At 33.3% G+C, this 17,195-nt stretch overlaps 2 protein-coding genes across 3 annotated transcripts; one reads left to right on the top strand and one right to left on the bottom strand.

Moving 5' to 3' along the window:
- The first annotated feature begins 720 nt into the window (after positions 1–720).
- On the top strand, positions 721–3,895 carry LOC123907913 (chromatin-remodeling complex subunit ies6-like). 2 transcript variants are annotated; one of them, XM_045958372.1, is made up of 4 exons: positions 721–838; positions 932–1,116; positions 1,883–1,950; positions 3,527–3,895. In XM_045958372.1, exons 2-4 carry the CDS (start codon positions 942–944, stop codon positions 3,656–3,658), a joined length of 375 nt encoding a protein of 124 aa, XP_045814328.1. In that variant the 5' UTR covers positions 721–838; positions 932–941; the 3' UTR covers positions 3,659–3,895. The 2 variants fall into 2 exon arrangements, with proteins under 2 accessions (XP_045814328.1, XP_045814327.1); XM_045958371.1 differs by having other exon boundaries at positions 756–838; positions 939–1,116.
- A 143-nt stretch (positions 3,896–4,038) lies between these two features.
- On the bottom strand, positions 4,039–6,245 carry LOC123907911 (vacuolar cation/proton exchanger 5-like). Its single transcript, XM_045958369.1, has 7 exons — positions 6,011–6,245; positions 5,777–5,911; positions 5,344–5,460; positions 5,176–5,229; positions 4,863–4,979; positions 4,552–4,648; positions 4,039–4,427 (listed from the first exon to the last, which is right to left on the bottom strand). Exons 1-7 carry the CDS (start codon positions 6,188–6,190, stop codon positions 4,402–4,404), a joined length of 726 nt encoding a protein of 241 aa, XP_045814325.1. The 5' UTR covers positions 6,191–6,245; the 3' UTR covers positions 4,039–4,401.
- Positions 6,246–17,195: the final 10,950 nt, after the last annotated feature.

Here is a 17,195-nt window from a genome sequence, read left to right as displayed (position 1 = left end):
TGTGAGTTTGGATGAGAGAAAGTAGAGAGAAAAATAGAGAAGTTTTTCACATTTTTTTTAGAGTGTTTTATAGAAAATGATAAATAAGTACTTATGATTAATATATTTTTAATTTTTAGAATGTTATAACAATAGATAGAATTTGAAGAATTGATATAATATATCCTCCAAAATCCTATAAAATGAATTGTGAAGAAAAATGAATACTCAAAAATCTCTATTCCTTCTACCTAGAGCCAGTTTGGAATAACTTATTTTTCAGCTTATGCAAAACAGCTTATCTAAAAAGATAAGTTTTTATGTTAATTTATAAGTTTCAACTAACGAAAATTGTATTTTTATAAGTTATTTTTTCATAAACTACCTTGACAAATTTATAATAATACAGTTTTTTTTTACACAATTTATAATAATACGTAAAAAATTTATTTATTTGCATAAGTTGTTTTGCATAAACTCAAAAAATAAGCTATTCCAAACGAGCTTTTATTTTATTTTTTTCAAAACGCCTTCTGCAAACTCGCAAACAAACCTTTATTTGTGAAACTTTTAGTCTAAAAATCTAATTAAAAATACTAACAAATTCAGAGATTTAGTTACTTTTTCTTTTTTAATTTTTCAGGAACTTGTTTTTAAAATAAACTAAGGGAAGTGTGGGTAAAAATCTGGAAGGTGTAGGTAGTAAAGTAAAATATAATAAAATAATACGGGTCATAAAACCCAACCCGAATAGAAAGCCCGAATTAACAGTTAAATTTATAAAACTAGCGAAATGTAAAATTTTCGACGGAACTTTGAAGCGAGAAGCATCAGAACCTGCGAACGCCGATCAGAAAAGGTGACATTGCACAAACGCTGTTTTTGCTTTCAATCAATGGTACGGTTTTATTGTTGTTGTTATTATTAATTATTTAATTGGTTTTTGTTGAAGGTTTAAGAAAATGGAGACAGAGGTAATTGAAGCAGAGTTAGTGTTACCTAACTATCTTAGTTTTAAGAGAATTCAAATGTATGATAAATACCCTAAAGGTCAATCACGTGGTAGACACTGGAAACATCTTAAGCAGATTATTCAAGCTGAGAATTACCAGAATTACCCTCCTGATGAACCAAATTGTGAGTAAAATAATTTATGTTATAATAATTTTTGGAATTTGTGTTGAGATTTGTTAGATATTATTGGAGTTTGTTATATGTTGTTACAAGTTGGTTATTATCAGTTACAAATCAGTTAAAGTTTGTTAGGATCTGTTTGGCAAAAAATAGCAGATAGCTAGCTTATAAGATGAACTTATAGCGAATAAATTATAAGCTAGCTTATGGCGAATAAACTAGTTGATTGAATTTGTAGTGTTTGGCAAAATTAGCGGTTGAGCTAGCTTATATAGATATGAAATGAGATAAAAGAAATATATGTTTAATTAATATTTAATTTTTTTTATGTAAGATGATAGGGGTAAAATTGAGAGAAAAATGATAAGCTATAAGCTAATTGAGTTAGCTTATCAAAATAAGCTATAAGCTCGTGAAAAAAAGAAGTTATCAAACGAGTCTCTTTTGTCTTATGAGCTTATAAGTTATAAGTCATAAGCTATATGATCAAAATTTGGCATTGCCAAATAGAACATTAGTTTAGTTAGAATCACTATATAAAGTGCATCTTACACCAATTGTAATCAACTTTTTCTCATTAAAAGTAAAGTTTGTTTATTTTTCTATATGTTGGGTTCTATGGTGCTTCTCAACAATGTGTCAATTGAAAGAATTTTAATTGTTTAACATCAATGTAGGAGACTTATATATGCCAATTTTTGTTGTTATGTGTGCCTTCCATGTAAAAGAATTTTAATTGTTTTTTCTTTTTTGTTGGATTGTGTTGTAGATGTGAATATTGAGTCACCTCCTTCTATGCATCCCTGCAAGAGAATTTGCGATATTACAGGCTACGAGGTATTTAGTGATCTTTATTTCTCTTGTTTAGTACTACTTCCCTTCAAGAGGAAGTTTTTTCATTTGTTGATGAAGTTTTCAAAAATCTCTATCTTTTTCTTGTCACTAGTAATACTTTAACATCTTATTGAATCTGTTGATAGCATTTGAAATTGAAACTTAAAGAATCACATACATATTGCTTTTGTGCTAACATTCAAATTTTTGTTTGATTTTATCTTCTAATAATTACTTGTGATGATAAAAGATATATTCTAATTACTTGTGATGATAAAAGATATCTTCTAATTACTTGTGATGATAAAAGAAATATTCGACTGTGTGATTTTGCTTGTTGCTATGTCTTCTCAAAGAACCTATGAAGCACGGACACAAACACGACACAGAGACTGACACGTTGACATCAATAATTATTTGAATAAATGTCATAATTCTATGTAATTATAAGTGTCATTGTCGTGTCCGATACCGGGACACGCCTAATACAAGGAGTATCCGTGCTTCATAACAAAGAACTATTGATTTTCATCTTAGAAGGCCCAGTAGAGTACTCAATTTTACATTCCTTCAGTGTTCAACAGTAATTGCTTTTTACCAGCATAATCAACAGATAATGTGCTTAAATGTCCATGACATTTACTTAAATGTTCCAGGCACTTTTATCTTCTGCAGTTGCATCTCACTATAGTAGCCATTATATAATTAAATCACTGCTGACCAGGGTTTTCCTTTAGTCGGATGAAGATATATAATTAATTCACTGCTGAGCAGGGTTTTCCTTTAGTCGGGTGAAGATTACTATCTGTTACTGACTTTTTTCCACTGACATATTACTACTGACATTGTTAAATTGTTTGAGTAGGTGGTAGTTTGTTATGTTTGTTTTACTATAATCTGATGTTTATCTTTCTTGCACTGCTTGATTTGGGTATTCTTAGAATTGTGAAAGTGTAGGGTAATTTAAGACATGATACATTGTATATATCCTGTCGATAATTGGAACTGAAATGCTTTCAACTTTTCCTAATTTAAAAGTATAAGTTTGGTAGGAATTTGGGTCTATTATCTTAGTTGATGAATGTCTGAAATTAAGAACCGTTATAGTTGGAAATGGGTGGATAGTGTCAAGTATTTGTATTCTGCATTGTTTATCTTCTCTTTATAATTCTTGTTTTCCTTACTCCAAAGAGTGCTGCGGATGAATTGTACAACAAATACTAGATTGATTTAGGATTATGCGAACAACTTGAATGATATCTTATTTAGTTACACTGGTTGAACTTGATTTCTTTGTAATTGTTGAACTTCACACTGGTTTTTTAGATGTGTGTGTGATGCTGTCCTTTTAAGGATGTTGTTATGCAGGCTTGACTTAAGTTTACCTTTTCAATTAAATTGGCTTCATGCTAAATCAACCAACGACTAAAACTTGTTTATGGATATTATATTGCTTGGTGTGAACCATATTGGCTTAATTAATTATTTAACTAACTAAGAAAATGGTAAGGGTGATATAATTATACCATGGGATAATAAGCATTTGTACTAGAGAATTAACTAATCATTTACCGTGCAGGCACCTTACTATGATCCTAAGACTAATCTCCGGTACGCGAATACTGATGTTTTCAAGATGATCAGAGCACTTCCTAATGATAATGTGCAAAGATACCTATCTCTGAGGAATGCAGCAGTTGTTCTTAAGTAGTTCTGTCACTTACCCTGACTTCTGAGACACCTTATTCTTATTCCTTGATGTTTTCTTTTATCAATTGCTGTATTAAATCTTTTAAGATGTTAAATAGATTTAGGAGGTGTTTGGAATAGCTTAAAGATGATTAGCAGAATGTTTGTAAATTTCCTATATGGAATAAAACAATGATTAACAGTTTCCTAATCATCTTATTCCATATATGCATGAATAGTTATCAATTACTTTCTTGTATTATAGTGCCAACGTTTATAACTTGCCTAAGAATGCATTGCATAAACTTCCAATGTCAGGGAAATCAAATTAAACCTAAACTATAACACTAAAAATATGATTATTATTTTTCATTTATCCAACCATAATAACAGTCTATCAAGTTGCAAAATCATCATGAATAACATGTGAATATTGATCTCCAGTATTTGAAGTGGTACATAGAAAGAATGAACTGAAGAATTCAAAGGTACATACATAGTCAAAAACTCAATTGTGCAAAATAGCCTAAACTGGTGGGATCAATTTAAGAGTATACCAATATTTAAATGAGTATGCTGTAACAATATACAGGAGCTTCTTAATTTGTGATAACATTTCCTCTATTAGATATACATATTTTATTCGCACTTTATCCCCTGGACTATAGGGTTCTTTAACTTGGTCTTTTACCACATAGACACACAAGTGCAATCCTTGGTTTCAGAAAGGGGAACATAAAATAAGAGATCTTGATGTTAGCTTAGCTAACCAGCAGTTGAGGGATTATCTTCTGAAAAAATAAATCAGATTTGGAATGAGTAATGAAACACTATGAATTTTGGCTTTATAAAGACCATATATATAATTGAATTCACATTTTCTATTTAAGATGGAGGAAGGCTTTCATAACTTACCAACTGACATAGGATCAATGTGTTCAAAAAAACTTGCAGAAACTATCAAATAGCAAAGAATGAGCACCATCCCTTTGAAGTAGTTTGAAGTTCTATTCTATATTTTGAAATGAAGTTCAAGTAAAGATTAAATCCATGCAGATATAGGTACTTCACATAAGACAAAAGAAAAAACAAATAGCGCAGTATACTTAACAAACTCAGTAGTTGATGGTTTTTTTGAATTAACCCTCTGGTTTCCTAGGGAAGAGGACCCTGGTAATCCAGAGTTCGCCTGTGAGGTAAGTAAAGTCTAACCAAGAATTACTTACTTGCAACATGAAGGCGACTATGATAACTGACATGAAAAGTGAAGTTGTCTCGAAAGGCTGAAAATTCAAGTCCATAGGACAATCGATCATCCATCCAGCAACCACACAAAATGGAATCTGCAGTGAATGCAGTAATAACCAGATGATTAGTAGAGTTTTCCTCAGTCACTTAATAACATTTTCTCAATATTATTCTAAATAAAATCTGTATCTTTGAAACGTTCCATTCCATTACTGTTCTATAAGCTAAATCACATTTGTGTTTAAGTCTGCTTCATTACAAAACAGCAAATTTCATTGAGAAAAATCTTACCACAAACATTGATATTTGTATTGAAGATCCTACGGCCACGCCCAGCGATATGTCCTACAGAGCCAGTTTAAAGGTGTAAAGGAAAATTACACTCTAGCTCATACAAATTAAATTTATCACATTTTATAATAATGTATTACATGATCACTAGTTAAAGATAATACTTACAAGTTTGTCTTTGACAGCAAACATAACAGCTCCAACATGTTCTGCAGCGTTTCCAATTACTGGAAGAAGAATAACACTAAGAAATGACACAGGCATTTCAAACTCTTTTGATGCCCCCTGAAAATATTGTATATGTTATATCAATAACTCAGACCATAAGAACATAATGGTCTTATTCTTATTAAGTAAAACAATTATAACTTGTTACCTAAAAGACGTGAAAATAAAAACACAGAAAAAATATAATCAAATATAAAATATATGCTCTATTTGGGTCCCTAGTTTGGGCATGCAGCAGCGTTGAAACTCTTAGGGAGAGTTTGCCTTCCATTTGGATCCCACGAGGCTTGAGGGATTAGCCTCTGCAGTTGCACGCAGAGGGAAAGATATATGCTCAAAGATAAGACATAATATTTCTAAGAATTTAGTTTACCTCTATGGTGTTAACCAAGTATTCTGACAGGATAGATATACCTCCTGTTAAGATTGAAATCCATATCATTGATTCCCACATTGAAATCTCAGGAGCTTCTTCATCATTTGATGTATCTTCATTGAAACTCTTGTCCTAAAAACAATTATAGATCAGAATTAATATGAGTACAATTTTCATACTTTTCAATTAATATTTGTGTTTTCTGCTTATAAAGAACTATTAAGGCTTAACCTCATCAACTGGAACTTGTAAATTATTCAGATTCTTCACTTGAAACACTATATAGGAAGCATACGCCACAAGCATAATGCAACTCGTAAATCTTGAAAGAGATAACTGAGATTTCCCATATTCAGATTCTGTTTGTGTAGCATGAAGAACTGCTGGAAATAACAGTCCCATTACCGCCATCAATAATAATCCGAAATCCACACCAGCATCTGCCTGATGATCATTTAAGGTTAATTTCTGCTATATTGTCACACACACAACGCATGAAACATATACAAGAAGTTAATAGAACAAAACCATACATGGTTAAATACTTGTTCTCTCTTATGAAATACTAATCCACCAGCAAAGAATGCACATCCGAGCACCAGCAACAGGTTAGACAAAATTGAACCTAGTAGCGATTGTTGAACAAGACGAATCAAGCCACTTTTGAGGGCATGAATTGATATAATTAACTCGGTTGCATTTCCAAATGTCGCATATAAAAGACCACCAACTGAAAAGTCATATCGGAAATGAAGTAATTAAACATATGCGCGCTATATATAGATAGTGGTGGAGAACGAAAACAATAAAACATATGTGCGCTACTTTATAAGAATTATGATGTAATTGAAGAAAGGAAAGATAAAATTACCTGCCGGTCCAGTAAAGAAAGCTAGTTGCCTGCATCAAAGGAAGATAAAAATTCCATTATAATCAAATTCTTAAACAAAGTTTCTATCAAATTCCATTTGAATTTGAACATGTTGTATGAAACATCACATGATAGTTTTTATTAGAGCTTGCATACCAAAAGAACAATGAAAAAATAAAATAATCACATTTTTCAGTCCTAGGAATGCAGTAATGTTAAATCTCTTAAGGGGAAGTTTAGCCGCTCATCGTGATCCTAACTAGCAAAATTTTAGTTTTCAAAGTTAATCTAATAAATGAACTTTAGGATAACTTACTCCGTTGTATAGCCTAATCGCTCTGCCAAGGGTATAATGCCTAATAAGCTGAAGAGAAAGACCCAACCCTGAAACATATTTGAAGAAATGAAAAGTTACATGATTCACAATGGAATCAATATTTAGCAATCTTCAAATGATTAAAGAAACTTACATGACTATGATACAATTTATCTACCAAAATTGCCATGGGACCAAAAGGCAAGAGTAAGTTTATCTTGGTTGAGAGGACTACAACTTTTATGCTGCTAAGCACCTTACTTCTTAATTTTATTACATCTAGTGAGAAATTCTCACATTCATGATCAATTGGTGAATCTGCTTCAAACGATACATTTTTTATGGGAAATGAAGAAGGAGTAAGTAGGCTCGCGTTTTCGAGTTCTATCACAACTCGCCCCTCTAAAGATCCCACCTGCACAAGTAACAAGTGCGTTGATATAAATCACTTCAACATGTGTATTATTGATTAATAGATATAAATCACTTGATTATTATAATTTTGTGTGTATAAAAACATATACTTTTTTCTAGCGACTAGGCTTCTTAACCAAAAAAACATATACTTCTTGAATTAGCGATATACATTGAGTCTTTATATAACACAAAACTATAACAAACTATCGATTTCTTTTGACAAATAGAGAGAATTAGACGTAAACATAGAATGCATGTAAGTGAGCAATCATAGAATTGTTACGACGTACCGAGATAGCCCTCTTCATGTTGTTTTCAAAATCTCACGTGTCCTTAATTATAGTAATGTTGTTTATATCATTTATCATCATATAAATAAAAACTAATACCTGCATGAAAACCAATCAGAAGAAGATGAAATATATAATGAGTTAGCAATCAAGGAGAGATTGTGGCTTACCACAATAAAATTACTTACTAAAATTAAATTAACTGTTAATTTTACATTTAAATAGTTGTAGAAAGGTAGAAGAAAGAAATCAAAACCAAAAGAATAAACTGACCTTTCAGACAATTTCATTGTCCAAACCAACTTATAGTATGTGGATTAATAGTCAGAAGGGAAGATAACTCAAATAGATTATTGCAGATAATAGAATCTGTGATTTGTTTAGATCTAGGTGCAGAGAAGACATTATAGTATGATACAAGAAGAAATTATCCACGTGGCTTCGATGGCTTCAACATCGCCTAGTTCTCTAAATTTGTAAACAATGGACCTGCTTTTATTTATCCTATTAATTTTGTAACAGATTATTATTTTAATTTAATGATCCTCCGTCTAAAAAATGTTATTTTAGGGAACTTTGTTCACACAAATATAGATTCTCTCGGTTAACATTTGACAATCATGTAATCATTTTTGTAATTGTCACATATATAAGCATACAATACAATGTCAAGTTATTTGGTAAATGACCATATGAGCATATATATGTTGTGATAAATTAGTCGTTTTAGTCAAATTTCCGTCTAAATTGACCATGTGGCTAACATGATTGCATGCGTGATAACTTATGACTTATGAGGGTGCGACATAAATATTTCCTTTAGACAAAAGGAAGAATTTCTATTTAAAACTTTTTAAACGTAGATGACTAATTGAACATCTAAAATAAATGTAACAAACAAAACATACAATTAACTATTAAATTTATAATTCATTATTTTTTTGTTAATATGCTTATAGTTTTAATACATTCAAAGATAAATGTAACAACTAATCATACTGTAACTGTCAAAAAAAAAAAAACTAATCATACTGTTCGCAGGTGGATAAATCTTGAAGCTTATATCTCATTTCTCTTGGGTGTGCAATATCAAACGGAAAATTCTATGGTGCATTCTTGATTTGGACTTTATTGGTGCAGTCCTAAATCTAACCAATGAGAAAGCAATATTGACTCAATCAATGACACTTTGAATTATATGGTACATAGTATTTATGTGGTACTTATCATGTATTCTCATATCTATTAATATTGCAATTAAGTCCCTATCTTTTATATTATAAGCTTGTATACATAAGCAAACCCTAAACCCTAATTTGTTTTCCCTGTTTTCCCTCCATTTTATCATGCAATTTTTATTAAAAAAATAATACGATTTTGTCTTGAATAGGATTAGAACCCGCAACCCTTCAGTGCAAGGCAATATTTACAACCACTGTGGCAAGTATACCAATTGTGATTAAAATTATGTGCAATAATTGATAAGCACCATCAATTTTAAAAGTATATCATATCAAAATTATTGTTGACTATATTATTCATCACGAAATATTTTTATGTCTTTCGTGATCAATGATTTTTTTCTACCGGATCATAAATTTAGAGAATAATTATCGTGTGAGATTTGAAAAGTTATTATCACATATGATTTAGAAAGTTATATATATTCTCATACTATAACACCTTCAACAATATTAAAATCTATTAAAAAAAAACATCTTACACATTTCAATGTCTCATGTAATGCTTATATCACTTTTTAAATTATTTATTATGCAGTTTATTAAATTGTAGTTTTTTAAAATTGGAAAAAGAATTTTGTCAAACAAAAATAATGGAAAAAGAATTGATATTTTTTATAAATACCCTTTATTTTTACGTTAATGTATCCAAACATAAATCAATTTTGTTTAACTCACTTTTGAAGGTGTGAAAACACAAGAAGGGGGGGTTGAATTGTGTTTTAGTCAAGTTTAAAACTTTTTCAAGTTCTTAACTTAACTACAACAGCAGCGGATAAATAACACAATAAAACAAGTTAAGAGAGAGAGAGAGAGAGAGAGAGAGAGAGAGAGATCACACAAGCAATTTATACTGGTTCCTCTCACAAAACGAGAGTAGTCCAGTCCCCTTGCACTTCCAAGGGATTTCACTATAATCACACAAGATTACACCTGCTCAAGCACACAAGCAAGAGACTTCTCAACAATGCTCAAGCACACAAGCTTAAGACTTCACACTTAAGCACACAAGCTTAAGTTTCCTCAAGTAATAGTAAAGTATATGAAAATATACAAATGCTCTTAGAAGAACCTAAAGAGAGCAAATAAGAGTACAGAGTATTTGACTAAAGTGCAAAAACACTTGATAAGAGGTTCAGAGCTTGTATACACAGAATTCAGAGTTTGTTCAGCGCACGTTCAATCCTTAATAATTGTATATATATATATATATATATATGTATGTTAATGCAACTGATCCTTCTAGTATATATACCACCAGAAAAGAGTCGTTGCAAAAAGAACCGTTGGAGTTGATAATCTTTTGTCTTCAAGCAGTCTGTCTTGATGCAGTTTGTTTGTATCTAAACTGAGTAAGAGTTTCAGATACTTTGACTACTGCAGAGTGGACTTTCCTTATTCAGCTAACAAGTCTGAAGACCCACGTTCTCAAGTGAGGACAGACAGAACGAGAGTAGCTGAACTGATCAGGCTTGAAAGGTCCTTTTCTTCATTGGTAGAAGAGTTGACTTGCAAAGGGAATCTTCACAGCTTTCAAAAAGATCTTCAGAGGTTGATGAAGCTTTAGTCACTCAAGAAGTTCTGAAGACTTCATCATCTGAAGGTTGTAACTTCTGAAGTCCAACATCTTCTGAGCGCTTGTGAACTTCTGAATTCACATCCTCTGAGCTTTACTCAGAGCTTATCTGATGCTTATATCTGCGCACTTAAAATAAATTTTTAGTCCTTCCAATTGTTTATTAATACTTTGTTATCATCAAAACCTTTATAGATTTAGGGGCTAACATTTTTAAATCAATTTTGTTCCAACAATCTCCCCCTTTTTGATGATGACAAACATAAGTATTAATTGACAATTGTTGTTAAATTAACTTATCATGTTTCTCTTAGGTTTATGAGGTTTGCAAGCTCCCCCTAAGATTGATACTTCTTAAAGCCAAAGCTTTAAGTTATATCCATGATATTTTAATTTAGTATAAGATTAAGATAATTTGAAATAAAACAAATTTCATATCTTTCTTCAGAGTGAGAGGTTTGCAAGCTCTCCCCCTAAGTCTCATAAGGCTAAGTTAAGATTGCACTCTTAACTTATCCTTACTTATGAATTTATTTCAGTTTCAACTAACTTAGTCTCCTCATTGAAATACGTAAAACAACTTAAAAGTAACAACTTTTAACTTAATGGATAAAGGCGTGAGCGTGGTTTCAGCTTTGAAACTTATCACTTATCAATTAATGCGTAACTACTCCCCCTTTTGTCATTATCAAAAAGTAAAAAAAATTTATATAACCAAGACAGTCAAAGAAGAAGAGTGGTTGTTACAAAGGTGAATTTATTTCAAAAACAAAAAACAACGCGCTCAAAGGTTTATAAAAAGGTGAACGAGTTAACATGCATTCTTCACATAAAAACAAGAATAAACGAGTATATCAAGAAAGATCAAGAAGAATGAGAAGGTTTAGTTCACGCATCGCAGAGTTTCGAAGAAAGAAAGAAGACGAAAAACGCGAAAAAGATGAGAAAGATAAAGAAGACGACAAGAAACCACAAGATGCTGAGATTATAATCATCTCATCAGATTCGGAAGCTGAAGAGAATGAAGATGATGCTGACTATGTTGAGTTCTTGGCTAGCTATGTTCCAGAAGAAGAACAAGAAGAAGAAGAAGAAGAGCAGAACCCAGATCCCATAGAAATTTCATCAGAGGATGCTGAGGAGAAATCTGAGATTTCTTCTGAGTATTATCCATCTGATTAGGATTAGGTTGTCTTTTTCTTTTTCTTTTTACCAATGTACTCAACATTGTTAGATCATTAATAAAAATTTTCGTTTAAAAGCATCTTGTGTTCTTATGTTCTTATTTATCAAAGAAAGTGAGCACAAACAAAAATATAACAAACCACATAACTAAGTGAAAATCCAAAAAGAAATTGTTCAGACAAAATAAAGAAAAATATGAATAACAAGTTCAGAAGATAAAAACAAAAAAAAATAAAGTGCAAAGAATCCTAAGGTTTCTTGAGAAAGGCTAAGAGCTGGTCAAATTTGTCATTCAGAGACCCTACGTTGGAAACAAGACCATCCACTTTAGATTCCAGATTGAGGTGAGCTGTCCTTTGCCTTTCCAAACCTTCTTGTTGTTCCCTCAGAGCTTCTTGAAAGATCTGCAACTGATCAACAACCACAGGAGCTTGATCTTCAACCAAAGGTGCCTTGCCTTTATCAGATGAGGGTTCACCTTCCTCTTGATACTCAATCATCAGGACATCATCCTGATTCAGTACATTCAGTACATCCTCTTCTGGGGCATCCTCTTGATGTAGCTCATTTGCCAACTGGGCAACTCTAGCAGCAGCTTCTTCCAGACGTTCCTTCTCAACCCTGTGAGCTTCAAGACTCTGAAAAAGCTTGGAATCAATCCAGCAAACCTTGAAAGCAGACAAACGCTGTTCAGCAGCAGCAATGGCTTCAAGTTTGGCACGCTCAAATTCCTCATGACTATAAGAAGTCAATCTCTTCAAATCAGCCCTTGCCAAACTGTCCTTCATAAAGCTTATCACATCCAGATCTCTTTTACCAAAAGCAGCCTTAATGTCTTCACCTACAGCATCCAAAGCCTTGCAGATCTTTGTCTTAAGACTTGACACCTCTAAATCCACATCAGAGGGGCAAGCTAAGAACCTGTCCTTTATCTTAGATAACCTAAGTAAGTCATCATGAAGCTGAGTGGATAGATTATCAAAAGGGTTAGATGAAGAGGGTGAGAGATTAGGAATGGTAGATAAGTTTGGCGATTCATTAGCAGGATTGTTAATAATAACAACTTCTGCTTCTGAAGGCTTGGGGGCACAAGTGTGAATACGCTCAGGAGAAGCATGTTCAGCACTTGGGTTTGGTTGAGGTTCAGAAGATGGTTCAGGAGTTGATTCAGAGGAAGAGATATCAGATGTTGATTCAGGATAAATGTGTTCAGGGAATGGTTCAGGAGATTTATGTGGAGAGGGTTGTTTAGTGATTGGAATATGTGATTCTGGTTCAGATGATGGAATGGTAAGTGTTTCTTTTTGTGATTGGGGTTGAGGTGAATTTGGTTTAGGGGGTGATGAAGATTTATGAGTAAAGGTTTGATTATTGAGGGGGTCTGGGCTAAGATGTTTTTCTAGTTCAGAAAGAGGGTTATCAGAGGTTGGAATAATTGTGGGTTCAGGAAGTATAGTCCTAAGGGGTTTTGTATAACCTATTCCAATTTCAGCTTCATTAAAGACAAACTTAGAAGACTTACCTTTAGGAACAGGAACTTGTCTTCTACGAAGTTTGGTAGCAAGAGTCTCGGTTTCTTCAGATGAACTGTCTACCTCAACATCAATAGGCTCTTTGGAAGATCCTTCAGCAGCCTTGTTTGCAACTTCCTCATGTTTCTTCTTGGTTCTCTTTTCAGCATCAGCTTGCTCCACCTTAATCCTCTTCTGAGCCAAGAGATCTGGCTTAGGTTGATCAGCTTGAGAAACAACCTTTCTCTTAGGTCTCCTTGTAGGATTATACATGTTTGCAGGAGCAGGAGGAATCATACTCCTATCAACAGTGAATCCTTCTTCTCTGAGCACTTCCAAATAGTCCTGAATGATGTGCTCAGCATCAGCTTCTGAAATAACTGGATATCCATCCACATACAAACGATCTTCAAGACGAGCAGATAATTCTTGTGGAGGTGCAACCAGCTTTGTAGAAATAAGACGCATCTTGGTAAGGAAACTGGCATGCATGATTTCAGGCGAGAACTTCTTCTCCACAAGTTCTGGATGGAATTTCTTTAAGTTCTGAACAACATGACCTTGATGCAGAAGGTCTGATAGCAGCCTAGGATAAACAATAGTTGTTTTCCTCTGAGATTTGCTAGCGAAGATTGCTTCACATATCCTTTCAAAAAAGTAGTCTCCAAGATTCACCTTCTTTCCTGTCAGAAGGAAATACAGCAAATGACGATGAGTCCAGGAGATTGTATCAGTCCCACCAACCCTTGGACTGATAGCTGCTAAGATGATCTTGAAAAGAACTCTGCATTCATCAGTCAGTCCTTTGACTTTGCCTTTCAATGAAAAATCAGTGCAGATGAGATGCAGAAGATCATCTCTGTATCTGGTATCCTTCTCAAAAGCTTCTAACTCTATCCCAGAGTTAGGCAAACCAAGTAAAGCATTGAAGTGAATAGGCGAGAATGCCATATTCATCCCACAGATATTTGACCTAATCTGTATACCAGTGAATTCCAACAGACCCATTTCCTTCCTAGTTTTTCCTTTCAGACTAGGATCCCTTTCAATTGCAGCAAGTTCTTCCTTCTTGGCTTCATGTTTGTCAAAAACCTTAGCTTTCATCCAGAATTTCTTCAGCAAATCTGGATATATAGGACCATTAAGCATGTCGAAGTACTTATCCCAACCCTGAGTGATAAAGTACTTTTTAACGTCAAACCCATTAGCTTGTAGACCGTCGAAATCAACCATCTTCTCAGAAAGAAAAGTGAGTTCAGATTCTGGAAACTCCATCTCGTTCCCAACGATCTGAAGATTTTTGAACATAAACGGTGGAATCCTTTTTGACGAAGAAGACGAAGCACCAGCCATTGTTGGAGATTAGGGTAAGGTTTGGAACTAACGAGAGAGAAAGAAAGTTTGTTGAAGGTTTAGAGAGAAAGTAAAAGTGTAGGTTGTGAGAGTGAGAAGTGTGCAAGTGTATTGTGTAAGTTTTATTTAAATGCACACAGTTAACACGAAAATAGCAAATTTGGGAAGTTACGCTAATTGACAGAAAGTTGAATACCAAAAAATCATCATTAACCACCCACTACCTGACACACGTAGACCACGTGCAGAAATTTACTCGGTAACTGCTATTTAAATGGACAACTGTTCAGCAGTGAATACTAAACGTTTCCCACTTAAATAGATCAGAGCCTCTGAGATATTTAAAATTCTCTATCAGAGTTAAGTACTTCAGAGCTTGTGTTTCAGATGTTCTGAATCATAAGTTCTGATATACATAACCTCTTACACTTTAAAAGCCCAAAAAAAAAAAAAAATCATTCAGAGATTGAAAACATGTTCAGATGTTTTTTTATAAAATCAAATCTTTCAACAGGTAAGGCTTTAGTAAATATGTCAGCCCATTGATTTTCAGTATCAACAAACTTAATATCTATAATGCCTCTCTGAACATAATCTCTGATAAAATGGTGTTTGATTTCAATATGTTTGGCTCTAGAGTGTAGGATAGGATTTTTAGATAAATGAATGGCTGCAGTATTATCACAATATAAAGGAATATTGTTACTGCTTACCTGATAATCTTCTAACTGATATTTTAACCAGAGTAGTTGTGTACAACACTTAGCTGCTGAAATGTATTCTGCTTCTGCTGTAGACAAAGCTATAGTAGTTTGTCTCTTACTAGCCCAGGAGATAAGGTTTTCACCAACAAATTGACAATTGCCACTTGTGGATTTTCTTTCAATTTTATCTCCAGCATAGTCAGCATCACAGAATCCATTTAGCACATAATCATTGGATTTCTTATAGAGAAGTCCAAGATTAGTTGTTCCTTTCAAATACCTAAAGATTCTCTTTACAGCAGTAAGATGAGATTCTCTAGGATCTGACTGGAATCTTGCACATAAGCATACACTGAATAAAATATCTGGTCTAGAGGCTGTCAGATAGAGTAAGGAACCAATCATACCTCTGTAGACCTTTTGATCTACTTTTCCTTCATCATCTGACTTGCTCATGTTGGTAGTTGAATGCATAGGAGTGTTCATTATCTTGCAGTCATCTAGGTTGAATTTCTTCAGAAGTTCCTTGGTATATTTTGATTGATGAACATAAGTTCCTTCCTTCTTCTGATTGATTTGAATTCCAAGAAAGAATTTCAATTCTCCCATCATGCTCATTTCAAATTCATCCTGCATTATCTTAGAAAAATTCTTGCACAAGGAAGCATTAGTTGAACCAAAGATAATATCATCAACATAAATTTGAATGATTAAAATGTCTTCTTTGGTTGTTTTTCTAAAGAGTGTGCAGTCAACCTTCCCTTTCTCAAAACCTTTTTCAAGAAGGAAATTACTGAGTCTATCATACCAAGCTCTTGGAGCTTGTTTCAGACCATACAGTGATTTCTTCAATTTAAAAACATGTTCTGGGTTTGAGACATCTTCAAAACCAGGAGGTTGCTTAACATACACTTCTTCAGAAATAAAACCATTTAAGAAGGCACTCTTAACATCCATTTGATACAAAGTTATTCCATGATTAACAGCATAAGATAGAAGTAACCTGATTGCTTCAAGTCTAGCAACTGGTGCAAAGGTTTCAGTATAGTCAATCCCCTCTTGTTGACTATAACCTTGTGCAACCAATCTAGCCTTGTTTCTTACCACTTCACCTTGTTCATTCAGCTTGTTTCTGAATACCCATTTTGTTCCAATAATGTTCTTGTGTGAAGGTTTGGGCACTAGAGTCCATACATCATTCCTTTGAAATTGATTCAGCTCTTCTTGCATTGCTACAATCCAAGCATCATCTTTCAGAGCTTCATCATTCTTTGAAGGTTCCATCATTGAGATAAGACCAACTAAAGATTCCTCATTTCTCAGTTGAGATCTTGTCTTCCTTGGACTATCCTTGTTGCCTAAGATCAGTTCCTCTGGATGTGATGATTTGTATTTGAAGGTATTTCTTGGGGGCTCATCATCTTCAGACTCATCAACATCAGGTTCAGCAGTTGCTTCAGTTCTTTGTTGTTCAGAGTCTGTAGGAACTGTTATGTTCAGAGGTTCTTCAGAGAATGGATGTTCTGAGTAGTTTGGAATATCTGAATATTGATCCTCTGATACCTGAAATCTAGACAAACCTTCCACAAGCTCTGACACTTGGTCAGGCTCTTTGTCATCAAATTTGACATGCATAGTTTCTTCCACAGTGTGTGTTTCAGAAATATACAGTCTGTATGCTTTTGAGCGTTCAGAATATCCTATAAAGATACCCTTATAACCTCTAGCATCAAATTTCTTTAGATGGACTTTGTTGTTTAAGATATAACATGTACATCCAAACTGATGGAAATAAGAAATGTCAGGCTTTCTTCCTTTGAACAATTCATAAGCCGTTTTGTTCAATTTAGATCTGATATAGATTCTATTTTGAACATAACATGCTGTGTTTACAGCTTCTGCCCATAAAAATTTTGCTACATTAGTTTCATGCATCATGGTTCTGGCCATTT

This window comes from Trifolium pratense, linkage group LG2, assembly GCF_020283565.1.
Source record: "Trifolium pratense cultivar HEN17-A07 linkage group LG2, ARS_RC_1.1, whole genome shotgun sequence".
NCBI lineage: Eukaryota > Viridiplantae > Streptophyta > Magnoliopsida > Fabales > Fabaceae > Trifolium > Trifolium pratense.
This window is presented reverse-complemented; position numbering and strand designations above follow the sequence as displayed.